The sequence below is a fragment of the Canis lupus genome, chromosome 18, assembly GCF_048164855.1.
Source record: "Canis lupus baileyi chromosome 18, mCanLup2.hap1, whole genome shotgun sequence".
NCBI lineage: Eukaryota > Metazoa > Chordata > Mammalia > Carnivora > Canidae > Canis > Canis lupus.
The window spans coordinates 28,035,635-28,058,080 of record NC_132855.1 but is presented as its reverse complement, the minus strand read 5'-3'; the positions used below and the strand labels follow the sequence as shown (position 1 = coordinate 28,058,080).

The window sequence follows — 22,446 nt, the reverse complement described above, 5'->3', positions numbered from 1 at the left end:
TTTCTTTAGAATATGTAATACAGTATTATTAACTATAGTCATCATGCTGTACATTGCATCTCTAGGACTTACTGAAAGCTTGTACTTTTTTTTTTAAAGATTTATGTATTTATTTTTTAGAAAGGGGGTTGGGGCAGAGGGAGAGGCAGAGAGAGAATCTCAAGAAGACTCTGCTGATGGAAGGTGGGGTGTATCTTGACCCTGAGATCATGACCTGAGCAGAAATCAAGTCTGACCCTTAACACCTGAGCCACCCAGGCAGGTGCTCTGAAAGTTTGTACCTTTTGACCACCTGGAGGTGTTTCCCCCCATGAACCAGAAAGTGTTCTCTGTAGCCCTGTGGTGTGGTTTGCTGAGATCTTGGTGGAGAAGGACTATGTGCTAGTGTTGCAAGCCACATGCCGTTGTCATCCCTGGGGAAGTCACCTTGGGGTAGTACTGGGGGGCGACCTGAGCTGTTGTGACCGGGCAGAGCTTGGTGTCTTGGCCAGAGGTACTAGTACATCCAGCACAAGGAAGGCGGAACCTACTTCCTCACCACCTGGTAGATGCTATGTGGACTGGAAATCTTAAGTGTATCATTTGTTCCAGGCTCAGCCTGGACTTGGATGAGGATGCAACCAAGACTTCACCTACTTGGTACCTCTGCTGGGCTAGACAGAGTAAGGAGTGTTGGAGGAGGCAGAAGTTTGTATTTCTTCAGTAATAAAACTTGTGAAGGATAAAATTAGAGTACAAGACAACAAAACATTACAGGTGCGGTGTACCCTGTGCTTCAGTGTTGGGAAGGGGAGCTTGTGCAGATGGCATTGTTGGTGTTGGAGGGCTGGAAGTTGGTTGGGGCAGCTGCTCAGCAGCAGCTCTTCCTACAGTTACAGGAGTGAGGTCCAAGCTGAGTGCCTCTCTGTGGTTTCCAAGGAGCTGTAGAACCCCATAGGGCATAACTAGTGAGCCCAGCGAGAAAGCCAGGATTTTGCAAGAATGGGGCTAAAGGATAGGATGAACACAGTGTTGACAGCTGGAAAAACATTTTACCTTTTCCCAAGATGCAACTGCCATGTCGAAGAAGCTTGGCTGTGAAAGGAAACCTGTTTTATAATTTCTCTAGAAATGTGGTTGTGAATTCTTTTTGCATCAGAGGTAGGTGGTGAGAGACGGAACCAGCTGTGGGAAGCTGGAACCAGCTCCTCCACCCACAGGAGGCATGCAAGCCTGGTGGGCATCTGGGTGGGGGCCTCTGCTGGAGTTTTCCAAGGGCCGCTCAGGCCTGTGCCAGGGCACCTCAGACCAACCTCAAAGATCATTAAAGAGCAGCGCTTTGGGCTACGTAAATAGTGTGTAATGATTCCCGGGCCTCACTGCTAGGAGGTGACCGCAGCACCACGGCCCAGGTCTAGGTGGTTGCTTGTTACGGGTTCCCTCACTAGGGAGTCTGCTCTGCCTGCCAGGTGCACTCAACCATTTTTCAGCATCTATGAAGCTGAAGACATAAGCAGCTTATGCTTTTTCATTACTTCCAGGGTCTCTGAAAATGGTCTAATTGTGAGAGATAATTCCAAATCCACCGTCGGGACTACTGTTGGCCCAAGGTCTAGCAAAAATATCCTTTTATGTTTATTTTCAGCCTCAGAAATCCCTCAAATGTAACAAATATGACTCTGATGAGAAGGGTCAGTAGACTCCTACAGAAGAGGCACCTTCTTCCTGGGTCTCTGCGTTGGGGCCTAGGCCTTCTGGTGAGCCAGGATCCTCATGCTTGACTCTGGCCTGGAACAATGGTCGAGGCTTTTGATTTGTATTTCCCAGGCTAAAGATTTTTATATCTCTACTTTGCCAATGTGGATTACCTATCCATTGTTTTTATCTTTTAGAAATGCCTACAAGTACTGCCTCATTTCGCCTTGGTCTGTTTAATCATTTAAAGGGAAGTAGAAGTTTTGCCTCCTCTGTCTTAGGGACTTATGGAGGAGCTGGTGTCTTTGTCTTGTCTGGCATCGAGTTCCACATGGGAGGCCTGACCACTTGGTCAGGACCTGAAATGACAGGTCACACTGAAATTGGATGTTTACAATGCAGCACAGATGTCTCTTTCTGGCACTTTACTTTTCTTTGTGTAACTATGCAGTTCTCCCTGATATTCCTGAGATATGTGAGACTTCATACACAACCTGCATGGGCCCTGCCCATGGGACATGGCATTGGAGCTACTAGGATTCCTTCAAAAAACTTCTATTTGCACTTTGAGAACAGACCCTTCTCAGCTGGTGGTAGGGACTCTGAGTCAAGGGGACCTGGCTCAGCAGGAACAGCTTTTTGCTTCTTGACCTGCAGCTTCCCAGGGTAGCTGTGCTCCTTTGACCACCAGGACTGCTAACAAACCTACCTGTTTGTTAGCAGGTTTGTTAGCAGAGATGCTGACACCTCTAGTTTCAAATGCTTCTGAGACCTCTGTCTGTGCTCTTTTTTTCCTTTGCCAATAATCTGATTTCTATATTATTATGACTAGTGCTGTTGTGAACATTCATGTTTTAAATTTTTGTGAGACATACATTTTATTTCTCTTAGGTATATACATATTATTGAAATTGCTAGGTCATGTGTTAGCTCATTGTTTAACTTTTGGAGAAACCACCAAACTCTTGGCCAAAGTGGCTACGTCATAGTACCTTTTCACCAAGTGTGTGAAAGTTCCAATTTCTCTACATTCTCACCAACAGTTGCTATTATGTATCTTTTTTATTATAAACCCAATGTAGTTGGTGTGAAGTTATTACTCATTGTGCTTTTGATTTGCAAATCCCTGATAGCTAATGATGTTGAATACCTTTTCATGTGCTTATTGGCCGTTTGTATATCTCTTTTAGAGAAATGTTTATTTAGAAAATTTACTGGGGTGCCTGAGTGACTCAGTTGGCTAAGCGTCTGCTTTTGACTCAGGTCTTGATCTGGGGGTCCTGGGATGGAATAGCGTTGGCCTCCCTGCTCAGCAGGTATACTTCTTCTCCCTCTTCCTCTGCTCTTCTTGCCTTGTGCTTGCTCTGTGTCTTTCTCAAATAAATAAAATTTAGAAAAAAAAAAAAAGAAAATTTACTTAATTTTTGAATTGGGTTGTTTTTGTTGTTGTTGAGGCATATCTTTATATATGCTGGGTACAAATCTCTTATCAGGTATATGGTTTGCAAATATTTTCTCTGATTTTTGGATTATCTGTTTACTTGATGGAGTCCTTTTGAAGCAAAGTTTTTTACCTCTAATTATATCTTAATTTATTTACTTTGAGGATCACTTTTTCTTTTGGTCTTACATCTAAGAAGATTTACTCCTGTATTTCTTAAAATAATTTTACAATTTTAGCTTTTATATTTGGTTCTATGATCCCTTTGGAGTTAATTTTTGTCTATGGTATGAGAAAAGAAGTTCGATTTCATTCTTTTGCATGTGGATATGCAGTTGAATCTATTTGGTGAAGGACTATTCTATCTCCATTGGATTCTCCTGGTACCTTTGGTGAAAATCAATTGACCATAAATATAAGGATTTATTTCTGGATCTTCAATTCAATTCCATTGATTTATATGTCTATCCTTATGCCAGGACCATACTGTCTTGATTATTGTAGCTGTATATTAAGGTGTGAAATTAGACTCCCCTTCTATGTTAGGATATTTTACAGAGTTTATGCTATGTGACCTTTGATGCAGGGACTGTGTAAATGCTAGTGTCATCCCCATGTATCAAGTATTGTATAGTTTATTTAACTTTTGTATTTTTATTTAAAAACTATATATCAGTAGAAGCTCTACTATTTTCTCTTGTGCCCCACCAGATTGGCATGTACGCCTTACTTTGGAAACCACTGCTTGCAGGCACCATATTTGTGCTCTATTCCTCACTGTCCCGCTGTTTAGCCGAGTGCTATCAACTAATGTCTCACCCTTACTTTAAGGTCCTAAGATAATACTGAATTACTTGTACATACCCAGTAACATATCCAGAAGAGTAGACTTTCTCTGAAACTTCATTTCAATCACCCTATTCTAACTTTGACTTTAATAGGATAAAATAATTATTACAATACATTGGTCAGTTAAAACAAAATAAGAGGATATCTTAATCACCTAAAGTTGTTGAAGAATTTACCAGAGAGTCTTGTGACACACTGTGAAGAGAAACAAGAAATTTCAGTTACATTTAAAAATTGTGTTGACTTACCAGCTCAATCAAATAAATTAGAGTCAGATTTTTGTCTCAAATCTAGAATCAGTTATACATTTTTTCTCCTACTTTATATTTAATTACTTTTTCAAAAATAAGTTTTTAATTTTAATTACAGTATAGTTAACATAGTGTTATATTAGTTTCAGAAGTACAATATAGTGATTCAGTAATTCTATACATTACTCAGTGCTCATTGCCATGAGAGTATTCCTAATGTCCTTCACCTATTTCACCCATCCCCCCACCCACCCCATCTGGTAACCATCAGTTTGTTCCCTTTGTTGAGTGTTGTTTTTTGGTTTGTCTCTCTCTTTTTAGAAGCAGTCATATTTCTATGATATAATATATACATTCTTCAAATTCAAAATTAAGTGAGTGAACTCCTGTTTGTTCCAGGCTCTGAGTTTGGGTCTGGGATGATAACAGTGCAATGGACATTTCTATTCATAATTAGCTTGGAACTAATAGTCTCTCATTGTCCAAGTCTGAGTTAATGCCAGTTATTGTTTACTTTACATACACAAATGCACAGCACCTTAGCCTATTTAATTAAAATATTGATATTACAATAAAACATTTCAAAATAACTTGTAAAATAAAATTAAAGTATATGCTTATTGGGCAATTTGGAAAATAAAGTCAGTCAAAATAAGAACATAGCAATCAACAAAGCAATCATAGTTCAGTATTTAGAATTAATTACTGTTAATTGTCTTTGTCTCTTTAGATTTTTCCTAAACTTTGCACTCTTAAATTTGTTCTCTCTCTGTCCCAAACCCTCATTTTAAGTTCCCAATTTACATCCTTCTGCTCTCACTTTTGTCCCTTCATTATCATTGTTTTTTTCATTGAAATTAATTTAATATATTGAAAATTTAAAGACAAAATATACTTAATTGTACATGTTATTGTATTATCAGTGCAAGTTGATACAAATTAATGTATATATTATGAGTATATATTGATCTCAAAGTAAAGTAGCATATTTTTTGAAGATTTATTTATTTATTTTAGAGAGAAAGCAAGCATGAGTGGGGGGAGGGACAGATGGAGTGAAAGGAGAAAATCACAAGCAGACTCCCCACTGAGCCCAGAGCCTGACATGGGGCTCTATCTCAGGATCCTGAGATCATGACCTGAGCTGAAATCAAGTTGGCTGTCCAATTAACTTAGCCACCCAAGCACCCCTAAATTAGCATATTTAAACTTAATAAAAATAATTTTCATATTTATTTTTATTATTTTTCTCATCTACTTTTACTTTTTGTTTTTCTTTCACTCATTCTATTTGTATTTTCCAATGAATCATTATTTCCTCCATGTAAAAACTTAGTCCTTTCAATAAAACCATTGTATGTTGCAATAATATTGGTGTTTTACATGTGCCAACTTATTAAACTTTAAAGTTTTATTTTAGATATTTTTATATACAGAGAAAATAATAAAGATTCTAAAAATGAACATCCATAACATCCATCTTAAATAAATATATATTATATGTAATATAATATATAAAAACAATATATTAGTTTTAATTACATATTATAATATATAAATAATGTATATTTTATATAGAAAATAATTATATATAATTATATAAAATTTATATGGTATATGTCACATTATTATATAATATTACAATATTGTTATACAATGTAAGAAATTCAATATACAATTGAAGGTACCCGTATATCTCTCTCCTATTTCATCTCTTCTATTCCTATGAATCTGCTAATTTTTATGTGCCTTTCTTTATATTTTTACTACATTCATATACATATTTAAACAATATATGATACTCACATATTTTTAAACTTAAATAATTGACTCCATATACATTCTTTGCTTGCTTTTTCACTTACCATTTTTACTATAGGGTTATTGTTCATTTTCACGTTTACCAAATGTTAATGGATTGTTCTTTGAAGTGGTTTTAACATTTTGTCCTCCTACAAGTCTATGAGTTTCTCTTACTCTGTATTTTCACTAATGCTTGGTATTATCAGACTTCAAATTTTGGTCAATATGATAAGTATAAAATGGCATCGATTCTTGGTTTTAGTTTGCATTTTTTTTTATTATCACTAAGGTTTCTGTTCATGTATTTGTTGTCTTAATGAAATGTTTCGTTATCTGGGAATTCCCTGTTCATACTTCTTGTCCATTTTTCTGTCCCCATTTATTTTTAGGAGTTATATATGTAATACAGACATTACAATTACTTATGCAATAAATATTTGCTAATATTTTGCCCCTAGTTTACCTTGTCTTCTTCTGGGCTGAGTGATCTTGACCCAGGCCAAGGTTTGAGTAGCACATGGCTTTGAGTTGTTATGAACTTGGCTAAAAACTAAAATGATACCTACTTTCTGTGCTTGGGTCTGTAAAAGTCAGTGCTTGGGATGAGGAGGGACCCTGGGCCCTCCTCCCACAGCCCAGTTTTTAGGCCTCAGTGAAGGGAGAGCAGGCCCCAGTTTCAGGGCCTAGTGGATGCTCAGGGTACACTCTAACTTAATCAGTCTCTTCTATTTTCCACAGAGGCTTGTATTTTATTGGCCCATGGTATATAAAAATATTTTAATTCCTTTCCTTCCCCAATTTAGAATGATATTCTCCACATCTTTCAATTGTTATTTGGATATAGTAGTAGATAAGTATCAAAATTCATTGTTCCCATTACATATTACCAGTTTTCCCAGCATCACATATTGAAATTCCTTGTTTAACTGCTACTCTGTAGGTCATCTTTGTTCTATATGGAGTTTCCATGTAGCCATGGGTCTCCTTCTGGGCTCTCTATTCTACTAATGTATTCTACTCTATTCAATAATCTATTGATACTTTATTGTATTAAATGATTCAACTTTTAGTATGTATAGCTATTTGGTTGGGCCTATCTCTCCAAATTATTCTTTATGTTCAAAATTCACATGGCTATTCTCTGCCTTTTATCTCCTATACAAAATTTAGAATCAGCTGAAACATTCCAGAAATAATTTCTGAAGAACTGCCTTTATGCTATTATCCTCATAGAGTGTAGTGTATCTTTTCATCTCTCACTTTGCATTTCTAAGTATAATGTGGTTAGTGTATATGATCTGTGACATTCTTCCTTTTTTCCATTAAAATATAACAAAAAATTACCATTTAATCATTTTTTGAGTGTATAGTCAGTGACATTAAGAATATTTACATTGTTGTGCACTCATCACCACCATCTGTCTCCAGAATTTTTTCATCTTTTCAAATTAGGCCTTTACCCTTTGCATAATAGCTGTTTCCCCCTGTTCCCAGCCCCTGGCAGCCACCATCCTGTCTTGATGAATTTAGTTACTCCAGATATGTCGTATAAGTGGAATCACATAGTATTTGTCCTTTGTGAGGGTTTATTTCACTTAACATAATGCCTTTAAGGTTCATCCATGTTGTTGCACATGTCAGAGTTTCTTTTTAAGACCAAATAATATTCTGTTATAAACTCTAATTTTAAAAACCTTGTTGACATTTGCTTTATTGTATGTTTAGTTTGTAATTGTTACATATGTCCTTGAAAGAATATATTTTATTGGTTGTAAATTCAATATATCTCCAAGCTACAGAATTGTGTTATTCAAGTCTTCTGTAACCTGGGTCGTTTTGTGGAAAGTTTGTTATGACTTCCTTCCATTATGTGAATTTTCCATTTTTTCTTTATATTCCTTCCAATTTATGCTCTTGACATTTTGAACTTATGTTGCTAGGTTTAAATTTGTTGTTGTTAATCAAACATTCATACTATTTTGTATGTACCCTTTTTTGTCTCTAGTATTTTTCCCCTAAAGTTTGTCTGTTTTTTCAACGTTGCTGCAGAAGGTTTTTCCTCTTCTTCCTTCTTCTTTTTTCTTTTTCTGTTAGTTAGTATTTTTTGTATGTCTTCATATAACCTTTTAATCTAACCTGACTCTGCCAAAGAATATAGCCTTTCTATCCTTTAAGTTCACTTTGACTGTCTCCATTTTTTAACTGGTTAATTGAGTACCTCCCATTAGCTGTGTTTAGTAATATGTAGGGATTTGTTTCTAGCATCTCATTTTGTGAATTATAGTTGGTTAGCTTTTTCAGTATTCCATTTTTTCTCCATCATTTTTCTCCTTTTATTTTAGGTTGATTGCTTCCTGGTTTTGCTTTTTTTTTTTTTTATCAATATGACTTATTTTCATAAATTTAAATTGTCATTTTTTTCTTTTTAAAAAATATCATTTAAATTCCAGTTAGTTAACATATGGTGTAATATCAGTTTCAGGTATACAATATAGTGATTCAACACTTCCACACAACACCCAGTGTTCATCACAACAAAGGTACTCCTTAAATTCATTGTCTGTTTTACGCATTCCCCTACCTACCTCCCCTCTAGTTTATTCTCTAGAGTTAAGAGTCAGTTTCTTGGTTTGCTTCCTTTTCTCTCCCCCCCCCCTTTGGTCATTTATTTTTTTTCTTAAATTGCACATATGTATGAAATTTTATGGTATTTTTTCCTCTGAGACTTATTTCGTTTAGCATAATACTCTCTAGCTCCATCCATGTTGTTACAAAGGGCAAGCTTTTATTTTGTCATGACTGAATAGTATATATATATGCATACCACAACTTCTTTATCAATTTATTAGTTGATGGACACTTGGGCTGTTTTCATGATTTGGCTGTTGTAGATAATGCTACTACAAACATTCGAGTACATGTATCCCTTTGAATTCATATTTTTGTATTCTTTGGGTAAATACCTAGTAGTGGGGTTGCTGGATTATAGGGTAGCTCTATTTTTCACTTTCTGAGATACCTTCATACTGTTTTCCAGAGTGGCTGTACCAGTTTGTATTCCCAACAGCAGTGCAGAAGGGTTTTGCTTTCTCTTTTTCAAAACTTCGTTCAGTTTAAAGTTATGCACATCATTTTTAATAACTAATTTTAAGTTACTAACATGCATATTTAGTTTTAAAAAGTCTAAAGTTAACCAGTATTTATACACCGATCCTGAATAATACAAAAACTTTACAACATGTAAACTTCCACCAGCCCTTGCTTAGCATTTTATAAGATAAGCTCCTGGGATATCTATGATTCTAATTTTCTGAAAAAACAAGACTTCTGAAGTTCAAAACACTGTGAACCAAAGAAGAAAATTCAATTTTCACATAATGCCAAAAAAGAAGGAACATATATTTTTTAAAGAAATGGCCTTGGAAATGGAATTTTAACTTTTAAAAATAATATTATTTTCCCATGATCTTTTTTTCTTTTAGGTCATATTTTTTATTAAAATAGTTCAAATAATTCCAATTTATTTCAATGATTATTTCAAAGATTAAACACTATAAATTTTTATTTTTGTATTTGCTCTTGCTGAAATTGCATAATGATATTGATTAGAACACATAATTAGCAGCCACCCACATGTCTGGAAGCAAATGTAACCATCCAGAACAAAGTGAAAACACAGAAGCCATAAAATAGGTCCCTAAGCAATGGCAATAAGAAAGCAAAACAAAACCAGACAGAAACATAACCAAAAATCACTGCTGTTACAAAAAAAAATAGAGCCTTGAAGTTGCCTCTGCCTAGGGGCTTTATTACCTCATAATCTCCATTAGCAAGCTACCCCGAAATAAATATTTTACTCTAAGGAAGAACATTGTACTTGTCATATAGAGAACTTCAAGGCTTTTCCTACCCACTTTCAAATAGATGGCAATGCCTTCCCCCCCATGATTAGAAAGGCCTGGGCCTTAATAACATTGATGTCTTATTAGGCATCACTGAAAAATTTATAAAATAGGTGCATAATAACTCCTTTGTGAAAGTAATTTACAATTTTTATCAGTCAGAGGAGACCGATGATGTTTGCGTATAGTGGCCTTAGACCACTCACTTCATATAAGAAAAGGTTGTCTTACACATTTCAGTTACCGGAGAGAATTTTCCGGAATGACAGTCTGACAAAGTAACCAATCAAAACCAAATCCCCAATTAAATCACCTGAAAAAAAGAAAAACTAATGTATGTTAAGAAACAGACTCAATATAATGTATTTAAAAGATATTTTAATCAAAAATGCTTTTTTTGGAATTCCTGGGTGGCTCAGTGGTTTACACCTGCCTTAGGCCTAGGGCGTGATCTTGGAGTCCTGGGATTGAGTCCCACATCAGGCTCCCTGCATGGAGCCTGCTCTTCCCTCTGCCTGTGTCTCTGCCTCTCTCTCTCTCTCTCTGTCTCTCATGAATAAATAAATAAAATCTTTTAAAAAAATGCTTTTTTGGGGTGAGAGTATATTATTCACTAAATGGGCATGACACATTTTCTTTCAATGGGGATCAACAGATGAAAGTTTAACTGGATATCCATCTAATTTTTATTAACAATAGGTTTGTACTCTTCAAAGTTTTATTTTTCTGACAATGCAACAGAAACATGTATTTTATACTTGCTTAGAACTATAGAAAATAACTACAGACAAAACTCTCTCTCCTTAAAATTGCTAATAGAAATAAAAGTGTTGGTGAAGCACTTCAGTCAATTCCAGCTACAATAGAAAAATAGTATCACAGTTTTCAACATTAAACAGGAAGCTTTTTATTGTTGAGGAGTAGTATCTATCTGAAATAAAAGTGACTTACCATTTTGTGATACTTTGGTGTCAAATATGTAACATAATAATAGGTACCTTACTGGATTATCAAGATTCCCCCTATACATTAAAAACCATACTTCATTTGTAAAGTGTATAATTGTAGCCAACTCTTTTGAAAGTGAATAAACATTTCTCTCCTCTTTACTCCTTTTTTTGGTAGAGATTCAAAAATATTCGACCTATGTCTGCTCTTAGGTCCAAGTTTTGACTGTTTATAAAAACACTTACTGTTTTTTTTAATTAAAGTTTTAATATGGGTGGTATGTAGAAAGTTTGGAAACCTCATAAAAGCATAAAGGAAAAATAATCCTGAAATTACTCATTTCCTTCATGATCTCTTGGCTCCAAAACTAAATAATTTCAGAGTATTGTCCTTTGCTAACTGTTTTGTCTGGTCTCTATTTTCTTATATTTTTCACTCATCATTTCTTGTTTTTTTCTGTTACAATTGCTTATAATATGCTTTCTTGTTTTATCTTACCCTTATAGTGAGATCTTAAGGATAACTATGTATCTCTTTGCTATTTTTTTACTCAACTTATATTTATTAACATCTGTTCTATGTCAAACACTGCATGGGAATATATGAATCAATGGGTCCCCAGTTCAAAAAGCTTTCAATGTTACACATTAGAAGATAATTTCTCTCTCACACATACAACAAATCTAGAGCTTTACCCCACTCTTTACCTGGCTGATTCAACTTATCCTTCACATCTCAAATTAAACATCACGGTCTTAGATGGAAGTTCGCTCACCTTCTAGATCAGATTTTTCTTTATATTATTTCATGGCACTTTTCATTTATCCTATACAGCACTCATTGTATTTTTAATTGCATTATACTTAGAAATATTTAGTATCTTTATCCTTACTAGACAATAAACATAAAAAAAAGGTTCAACATACTAGCAAAGTGCATGGCACAGAGTATGAGCCCAATAAGTGGTTATGGCATGCAGTAACTCTAATAATGTAAAAGATGATGTCAGGGAAAAGGAGAGAGAAAAACAATGTGATGGGAATATAATGGAAAGGGAAAGCACATTTAATATGCTTTTAATATGCATTTAATATGCAGGAGTTTTCAGAAGTTCTACAGAAAATTTAAAATTTTCCTTAGAGGATGTACATGACTGCTGAATGTGCAGCTTCATAGACCTAGAGAGATGATACAGAAAAGATAGATGGATGGAACACAAATGGTCAGGTCTACAGTGTCCATAGACACAGTAGATACTGTGCTCAGAACCCATGATACTTTAAGGGGCCCACAGAATGTTTTAAATTTTAATTTTTTAATCAAAAGAGAAAATGAATATCACAGTAAGAGATAATAATCCAATGTATGCCAATGTAAGTGTAGAATGTAATTTTTAATATTTTTTGTGGAGGAAGGGACCCAAAAAAGGCAGTAGTGCCCAGGGCTCATGATAATCAGAATGTAGCACTGGGGACAATATTTGTTATATAGTAGATAGGATTTGGGTAGAACCTAGAAAAGGAATAAAAGACCTAATGTTGAGAATGCAAGTTGGCCTCAGGTCAAAGAGAGTCAAAATGCTAGGCTGGAGAAGTTCTTTGAACTTTGGTTTCTTTCAGAGACTTTTGTATCAACTTCCTTCTTACAGAGGGCTTTAGGAAGAGAATTCCTGCCGGAAGGAATAGGATGGGTCGTCTCAGAAATAGGGTGATCAGTCAAGGGTCTTTTGCATTAGGTTAGATGAGGGTTAAAGAGATTACAGTCAGAAAAGACAAGGGATGGGAATTTCAGACATTCAGGTATGTATTTACCCATGCTCTTTTAGATGGTGTGCAGAAAAGCCCCTTTTCCCCACAGAAAGTTCCTCAAGCCATAATTATACATTTGCATTCCCTCTGAATATAAATTCCATGAAAGAAGGGACTATGTCAACCTGTTGTATCCTCAGAGCTTTGAAGATGGAGACACTCAAGAAAACAAGAGAGTTAGACTCCTGTCAAAATGTTAAAACTATTATAACTAGAACTAGATCTTGACATCATTATCATCAGTCAGTGCTAAAAGCCTGAGCATATGACAAATGCCTTCCAATTGATTGATGGTTCAGTTAGAGCAAAACAGCAGTAACAACATATACATATATATTAACTATAACTTAAAGTTAATTTTAGATTATTATTAATTTTTAAAAAGTTGAGTAGTCTTTGCCTATGGTCTATAACTAAATACATATTCATAATCCTAACTTGCACATTTATATGCAGTGTTAACTCATATATAGGGGAAGTTATAATGACATAAAACCATGTAATATGCATTGAGTACAGATATGTTGTATGTAGATTTATTAAAATCCTAACGGAATCATTTGTATACTTAGGGTGTAACAAGCCTTGTGCTAGTTAGAAATGCAAGTATCACATATAATGGCATATGTTGGGTGCTAGCAGTTGGGTTAGGTTAGTAACAGGAAGGATAAGGCAAATCCTCTCTAAGGAAAGGTGATATTTGTATCAAGTCTTGAACGAGTAAATGCTAGCCAGATAGATCAAAGCAGAAAGGAATATAAAATTTTAAAATTATAGAAAATTAGCCTTATACCTAAAAGGAATTTATTAACCTTTTGGAATATCAGTTTCCTTATTTGGCATAAGATGGTCATCGTCTGTATCACTGTTCAACTGTTTTCCATGTTTGTTCAGACTATGGACAAGGAAAGAAGCATAAAAAAGTAACACAAAGGTTATGAATTCCCTTATTTTGAAGGAGAGGAAATATATTCATTGAGTAATATTGATAGTTAAACTAGCTGCCTGTCTGTCACAGAGATTGTCTTTTTTGGAGACAGAGGAACAGACTAAGTGAATCTGCCAGGAGCTTCCAAACTCTGGCTTTTTGATTTGATAACTTAAGTATGAAGAATATCAACATTGTTAAATCATTGAGATTATATTTACTGCTCTTTAAATAAACTAAAAATTTTTATAGTATTGAGATTATACCATTCAATTTATGAAAAATTCATTGTTCTGTACCATAATATGAAAACTGAAAGGTATTAAAACATAGCCATTTAATTGGTGATTTGGGGGCTTCCATAAATTTTATTATCAATATTACTAAATAAATTCAAGATAGAATTTTCAGTATTGAGCTTTATTGGCAATTTGAAAGCAGCTGAATTGTTCTCCTACTTTGTGTTGCAACAATTCCGGAGCTATATCCAAAACGTTGTTATCAAGATAGGAAATGAATCTAAGTCGATGTTTCTCTTGAGGTTAAAGGTCTGTTTCTTTCAATCAGTTCAAATTGACAGGCCTCCTGCCATCACCTCCTCCTCAGCCAGGCAGACAGGCCCTGGCAGTCAGTGTGAAAACATCTGTTGAATGGATTTATTGACTGGATCTTGTTTTTTCTTTCTCTCTCTCTTTTTTTTCTTTTTCCTTCACACCGTTTATTATGTCTCTGACCTGATGAACTTAATTTGTTTACACATCGTTCTCAGTGTCTCCCTCAATGCTTGTCTCATGTTTCTTTCTACTGTGCTCTTTTCTTGGCAACAGCCCTTCCTGGAGCCCCAGCACACACGTGCGCTCTCAGTGCGCCAAGCTCAGCTGGCTGTGGTTGGCATGGATGGATTAGAGAAACATCGTCTTGTCTCCAGGACACATTCCTCCCCTGCTGCCTCCATTTTACCTCATCCAGCAATGGACTGCCCCCTCCAGCCTGGCTCTGCAACTGGTAGGAATCCCTAAAGACTCTCCTAATAGGCAGGCTAAATGCACCGTTCTTGTAGGATTAAGCGATTTAAATGCTCTGAATAACTCCAATAGCAGAACACTCTATTTTAACCCAATGCAACCCAAATTTTATGAGGTTATATTGGCCACAAGACAAACAGCACATCTGATAAATCTTGGGCTTAGTATTAATAGCCTCATAAATTGTTATCATTCAAGGGCCTGGAAAACACATCAACAGGTGCATAGGTCCCTTTTGGAAACAAAATCCCTACAACATTCTTCAGCAATGTTCCTCAATCTCTTCCTTCTAGTAGTTCTAGCCACTAGGAAATTTATGATGCTCAGCTTCATTTGACCCTAAAGAGTGCTTCTCCCCCCGTTTGTTTTTCATGTTGTTTTGTTTCATTGTTTTCTTCCAACTTGCCATACTAATGACTCCTGGGAGACAGTGGTATGAAGTCAAACCTTGCTTAATGCTACATACATTAGTTCCATTTCTATTTATTATGGCACCTCTGGGTGGGCTATTTGACCAACCTTTTCCTTTGCCTACAGCTGTATATGATATTTTAGAACCTGGCTACAGAGGAAAACAAACTAGATAATTCCAAGGCCAAAGGGAGGTCAAGTCTGGAACATACACAAAAAAGGGGTGCTATTCGCTCTCCAAAGGAACTGTGCTGTAAATATCCAAGTGGATAAATACTCCTTTCTGTCTTCACAAGAATGGGATCAAGAAGATATCCAAGCTTTCAAACTTGTGGTTGATCAAATGAAAGATATTATAGCCTTAAGGGGCTCATAACTTGGATGCAGCAAGGGGAGTATTCATATGCACCTTCTCTCAAAGGCTCTTACAGGTTATCTGATTTATTTTTGAATCAATTTTCAGGATTCAGAGTTTGTTTTTGTGGCTTTGGTGACCTCATGCAACCCTTTGTGCTTGGAAAAGTTAAAACACTTTTTCTAAAATCACATTCCCAAGCCTTGATATCATCTTATTTAAAAATCAATGAATGGAATGGCCAAGTTATTTAGCTTTGACAGACATCTTTAATAAGTATGCAGAGGAACTACTTTTTAAAAGTTGTTACACCAGAAGCCAACATTCCATCCTAGGAGTTACAGGCAATATATTTGCATATATTTCTTACACCACATTAGCCACTGTCTTGGATCCCTGTATTTCTAGAGCATAGGAGACCTGCCCTGGTATCCCAGACAACCCAGGACTGTAGCCCATTGTCAGCAGAAGTTGCTTGGATCAGTCCTGCCTTGTTCTCTCCTTGGTCTTTAGAGAGTTTTTGCTCAAAACCAGATATATGATATAGAGGAATACTTTTTGTAGCTATTCAAATCAGTAGTCCTCAAGAATTATATTCTTTGAAAGTATTTTTCCTGAAAGTATTTTTTATTTAGCTATAAATTTTCAGAGAACACAGAGCAGAATTCATCCTGTCATAATGGCAGTTCTATTCACTCAAAATTATTTCTTTAATTTTAAAGCGAACTTAATTTATAAAGTTTCATGGTGTTGTTCTCATGTATGTTGATGTCTACTATTGAAATCCTATTGATTGAGTTTCTTTTCTTGGTTAAAAGGGATAACCTTTCCTGACTTGCTTTTTTTCCTCTGCTTTTAGATGTTCCTTCAATATGAATAAGGAAGTCCTCCTTATATAATTAGAATGACACTACATGTTTAAGAAAACAGTGTTGCCAGATAGACAGGGTTGGTCGGGCTTAGAAGAATCCAGGTAGAAGAGTAGACTTTAACCACACTAACATAAGGATGACAAACAACCTAATCATTCAAACCAAAAACTGAGTCATTTCAGATCATTAGTTCCTTTCTCATAATGTCAGCATCCTAGTATTTATCAGAGTTTGTATCCCAAAGACAAGAAAAGAAATGAACTTATTTTCATATTTAATGGACTTGATAGGGCACATTTCTTGCCTAAATGATATATAAATTTATATTTTTAAAAAATAAGATTTTAGGGGTGCCTTGATGACTCAGTTGGTTAAGTGGTTAAGTGTCTGCCTCTTGATTTCTGTTCAGGTCATGATCTCAGGGTCATGAGATTGAGTCTCCCACACACACACCTTGGGTTCTGCACTGGGCATGGAGTATGCTTAAGCTTCTCTCTGTCTCCCCCCACCCTTGCTCATGTGCATGCACAAGACCCCTCTGTCTCTTAAAAAAAAAAAATATATATATATATATATATATATATATATATATACACATAGGATTTTAGTGTTTCTAATGACTTCAGTTTCAGAGGTGAACTATTAAGACTTTCATTTGTAGTATGTTTGAAAAGAACATTTAAGCATTAAATTCTTTTGATTTTTTTAATGTCTATAGATATAGATACATTTTTAAAAAAACAAAAGTAACATTCAAGTACATTCTTTGGGAACATTTAGTTTTTAGGTTTTTTTTTTTTTTTTTAGGAAGTTATATAATCTCACACACTCAGTAGTTGTTCTACTAAGAAGTAAAGAGAAGAGTGCCTGGGTGGCTCAGTGGTTGAACATATGCCTCTGGCTCAGGTCATGATCCTGGGGTCCTGGGATCAAGTCCCACATTGGGCTCCCTGCATGGAACCTGCTTCTCCCTCTGCCTGTGTCTCTGCCTCTCTCTCTGTGTCTCTCATGAATAAATAAATAAACTCTTAAAAATAAAAATTAAAAAAATAAAAAGGAGGAGAAAACAAATACATTGTAAAGGTAGATTCTTTGCTTACATCCATTCTGTAAGAGCTATACTTTTTGCTATAACTTAAAAAGTTTATTCAATACTTAACTCACCTAATTTTCAAGGCACATCTTTTCAAACTTTATCTTCCACGTGGATTCTTAGCAGCCAGATAGAGCAACCACGCCACCCCTTTTTGAAAAGAACAAATCCGTGTTCCCAGGGAAAAATGTTGTCTGAACTCAGTCAGTTGTTGAAAGATGAAGTCTTCAGTCTGTTTCCTGTGAGGACTTGAATGGACCAAAAAATGGACTAATATATAGCCACTACCTGGTGGCCCTACAGAATTCTTGGGTAAAGATATTTCTAGGATGGACAAGAAGAGCATGTGATCATGATGCTGCTAGTGACAGAGAAGAAAGTATGTTGTACAGCCAGGTTGCCACATATTCATTTAAAGGGATTTTATGTTATATTGTAATGAGTAATAATACTCATTTTTTATAGTATTCAATTTAAGAGGTGGGGTTTTTTCTTCCATTTAAAGGCAAAGCATATTGTTTATATAACTTCTGATAATTAAGGAAAGGGCAGTATATTTTGTTTTCTTTACCATAGCCATCTTTTCTGCTCAACTATTTCTATCAGGGATAAGGCTTAACCATGATTCACAAAAGGGCATTGACAGTATACGACATAGTTGTATCAAATGGGATTCACTGAAATAAAAACTTAATGGCAAATGAATTTGATTGGCTTTATCTTCCCTGTTAACCAGTACAATTTAAGATCTTCTATCTCCCAGTGCTAGGGGGCTTTATATAATCTGTGAAGAAATTCTTTCTTTATAATACTAACTTTTTAGTCAGTGTCTAGGGTGAATAGGATCATAGTACTCAAACTAAACCAACATTGTGAAAGCCATTAAAAATAATTTAGTTAAAAGAATTTTTAAATAGTGGGTAAAATGGCATGATGGAAAGTGAAGTACATATGAACATTTCAGTATAACAATAGCAACGCTGGTCTGTCTGTCTTTTTTTCTTTCTTTCTCTTTCATCCTTTCTTCTTCCTTTTAAGTAAAGATGTTTTCCCAAGTCAGGCTAACTCCAACTGATCCTTCAGATTTTTGTTTATATATTTCCTTTAGGAAGCCTTGCTTGGTTAGCTAAATCCAAATTAAATCTATTCTGATCCTTCATAAAAAACTGGATCTTTCCTCAAATGTTGTAATTATATTATTTGGGGCATTGTGTTCCAATGGGCTCTCCATGAGGAAAGAAACTGTATTTTTCTGTTTTCTGTAACCCGAGTACTTAAATACATGGCTAGCACATGGAAGGTGCTTATTACTCTATAATAAACAACTCAACAAACAAATGAACAACTGAATGAAAGAGTAAATAGACAAGAATTACCTAAAATTATACAAAAAAAAATCATTGGTATGTTAGGCAAAGTTTTGGGGTAATATATTTTTATTAACTAGAGAAAAAGGATACGTGTTTATTAAAGGCAATTTGGTAAATCTAGTAAAATATAATGGAAAACCACCCATTATTCCATCACTCATAGGTAATCATAAGTCAAATATGGATTTATTTTCAGTATGTTTTCCTCTTCCTATGTGGGTCCCTTTAACAGAATGAAGAAAAGTTATACATATGTTTGTGTTCTTAATTGTGCTTGTGTGTATTTGTAAGTATATGTGTATGTGTGTAATTCTGTATATGTTTCTCTGTGTGTGTATTTTAATATCTCTCAGAGAAACATCTGTTACTACCTGTATCAGAATGAAAACATTAATTTCTTTTGGGAAGATAATCAATTTTGAAATTACCATTTTCAATATATATGCTTAAATTTTCTCTTGAAAAACTCTGAAAAATTGCTTATCTAACTTTCACTGAAGATGGTAAAAACAGCTATTTTATTTACTTAGATTATTAACTGAATTTGATCACTTGTATTATATAACATATAGCATACATATTTGTAAGTATATATAACTTATACATATTTATGTATATTTATATTTTTTGGCTTTTTTGTGCCTGACAGTGTCATTCTATTACCTTTGTACATACTTGGACACAGACTTATTGGGGCACATGTTTTTTGTCTGAAAAGTCTGGAAATATGGTCAAATGCTAAAGCATTTGGACAATCTCAGTTTAGCATTGACAAGAGGTCTAAATTTATACTGGTATATATTCCTTTGTGAGCAGCCTGTTTATTCTTCTCTGTAGTCTCATGGTATGTTTCCTTTATCTTGTTAATCAAGCAAAAACAAATCATCTTTATCATGAACATTTGCAGTTACATGCTCATGTAAATGTCTCTTTCTAGTTATGGAGAAATTCTTCAATTATTCCTATTATACAATGACTCTGAATTCCTCCTTGAAGGAAATTACAATTTTTTTGTTCAGCTACCACTTCTCTGACTTCTGTATTTTCCTCTCCTTGTGTCCATCTCTAAGTTTATAATCAGTAGCACTGATTTGGTTTCCTGAAAAGTAAATTCCTCTTTTGTTGCCTCCAGTGTAGATTTTATAGAGTCAATGTCTTTTGACATTTGAGGATGTCAAGAAGTTTTCTAGAATTTTATTTTGGTTCCTATAGTAAATCATATTCAATGATCTAACTAGTAGGAATGATAGTTCCCTTTTTAGTTTCTGTAGCATATTCTCATAGGCCCTCAGTTTGCGCTTGTTTTTGCTCACTCATTCTTGAAAGTAGAGAAATCTTTCCACATATTTGTCAGCAAGTCTAGTGACTTCTATTTGATTTCACTTTTTCCAGCTTATATGCTGGTTGAATCTCCTCTTTGGCTATGTTGTTGAATGGCAATACTAGTCCAATTCCTAGGTTTCAACAGACTATCTCATACAGTGTTAGCTGGAAGGATTAAAGTGGAATTTCTTCTATCCATTTACTTTTTAACTGTCCGATAGTCTGATAAAGATGATTTACATAAAAGATTATATCTTAAAAATTCTTTTTATATACTCAGAGAAACAATTTAGCAAATTTTAAGTATTCACTTTTGGATATTTCATTTGCGTGCTGGGCAAATTAAATTTCACAATTAATAATTACACTATCTGGTACTTTGATTAAAGAGTACTTATTAAAAGATAGTATAACAAGTGTTACAGATGTTAGAATGTAAAGAATATAGTAGATACAGAACAAAAAAGCAAGATAAGCCTTATGGATAGAGAATCATGAACAGAAAGTATAATAGCTGTTAATAAGTATGAAGTGGAAGTTATTAGAAATGACCATTGCTTCGAGATAGTTCTTATTATCTGTTTTAATAATTATACCCATTTCAGGTCTTTTAAAACATTTAAAAAATATTTTAAGAGATTATCCCCATAATTTTTTTCTTCCTTCCTGTACAGAGTTGTTTTTTTTTTTTTTTTAAGATTTATTTATGAGAGACACACAGAGAGAGGCAGAGGCATAGGCAGATGGAAAAGCAGGCTCTCCACAAGAAGCCCAATGTGGGACTTGATCCCAGGACCCCAGGATCCTGCCCTGAGCCTGAGGCAGATATTCAACCACTGAGCCACCCAGGCGTGCCTTAAGAGTTTTTTTTAAAAACCATGTCATATAACTATTTTTATACAAGCCTCATCTTTACTACTAGATCATGAATTAAATGTAATAAAATGAAATTGTTAGCACCTAGGATTCGAGTGGTCGAAGCAAAATAGGTCAAAGTGGTAGTCATGGCCTTGGTAATGGCAAAAACAGATGACAAGGATAAGAAAATGAAATCTGAACCTCCTATACCAACTAGAGTGGGGAAAAAGAAGAAAGCAAAGGGACCAGATGCTGTGAGCAAGCTGCCACTGGTGACACCTCACACTTAGTGCCAGTCAATATTTTGAAGTTAGAATTAAAGACTATCTTTTCATGGAAGAAGAATTCATTAGAAATCAAGAACAAATGAAGCCTTTGAAGAAAATCAAGAGAGGGAATGATCAAAGACAGATGATCTGAGGGGGACCCTTATGTCGGTAGGAACTTTGGAAGAGATCATTGGTGACAGTCATGTTATCATGTCTACATCTGTGGGCTCAGAACACTAAATTAGCATTCTTTCCTATGTAAAAGACAAGGATCTGTTAGAACCAGGCTGCTTGGTTGTACTCAGCCACTAGGTGCATGCCATCATTGGGGTGTTCATGGATGACACAGATCCCTTGGTCACAATGATGACTGTAGAAAAGACCCCTCAGGAAACCTGTGCTAATGTTGGGGAGTTGGGCAATCAAATCCAGGAAATTCAGGAAACTAGAATTTCCTCTCACTCATCCTGAATATTATGAAGAGATGGGTAATAATTCCCCCAAAGGGGTATCATTCTTTATTATTCATCTGGCATCGGTAAAGCCTTATTAGCCAAAGGAGTAGCAAACCAAACCTCAGCCACTTTCTTGAAAATGGTTGGCTCTGAACTTACTCAGAAGTACCTAGGTGTTGGGCCCAGACTCATTTGAGAATTGTTTTGAGTTGGTGAAGAACATATGCTATACACTATGTTTATTGATAAAATTGATGCCATTGGAACAAAAGGTATAACTCACATTTGATGGCAAGGAATTCAACAAACAATATTGGAACTCGAACCAGTGGATGGATTTGATTCAAGGGATGACATGAAAGCTATCATGGCCACAAACTGAATAGATACTTTGGATACAGCACTTATCAGACCAGGGTGCAATGACAGAGAGACTGAGTTCCCCCTGACCAATTAAAAGACTAAGAAATACATCTTTCGGATCCACACAAGTAAAATGCTGCTGGCTGATGATGTAACCCTGAACGACTTGATCATGGCTAAAGATGTCCTGTCTGATGTAACATCAAGGCCATCTGTACAGAAGCTGGTCTGATGGCCTTGAGAGAATGTAGAATGAAAGTAATAAATGAAGACTTAAAAAAATCTAAAGAAAATGCTCTTGGGATGCCTGGGTGGCTCAGTGGTTGAACATCTGCCTTTGTCTCTGGTCGTGATCCTGGGGCACTGGGATCAAGTCCTGCATCAGGCTCCCCAAAGGGAATCTGCTTCTCCCTCTGCCTATGTCTCTGCCTCTCTTTATGTCACTCAT

The 22,446-nt window shown here is 35.3% G+C and overlaps 1 protein-coding gene and 1 pseudogene across 23 annotated transcripts in view; both read left to right on the top strand.

Annotated features, from left to right (window-relative positions):
- Positions 1-22,446, top strand: part of HDAC9 (histone deacetylase 9) — a 911,611-nt gene that overhangs the window by 608,584 nt on the left and 280,581 nt on the right. For all 23 annotated transcript variants that reach the window (XM_072783863.1, XM_072783864.1, XM_072783866.1 and 20 more), the window contains one exon: positions 14,432-14,609. In XM_072783863.1, coding sequence (XP_072639964.1) covers positions 14,432-14,609 — 178 coding nt within the window. The remainder of the gene's footprint in view (positions 1-14,431; positions 14,610-22,446) is intronic.
- Positions 21,045-22,325, top strand: LOC140608521 (26S proteasome regulatory subunit 4 pseudogene; annotated as a pseudogene).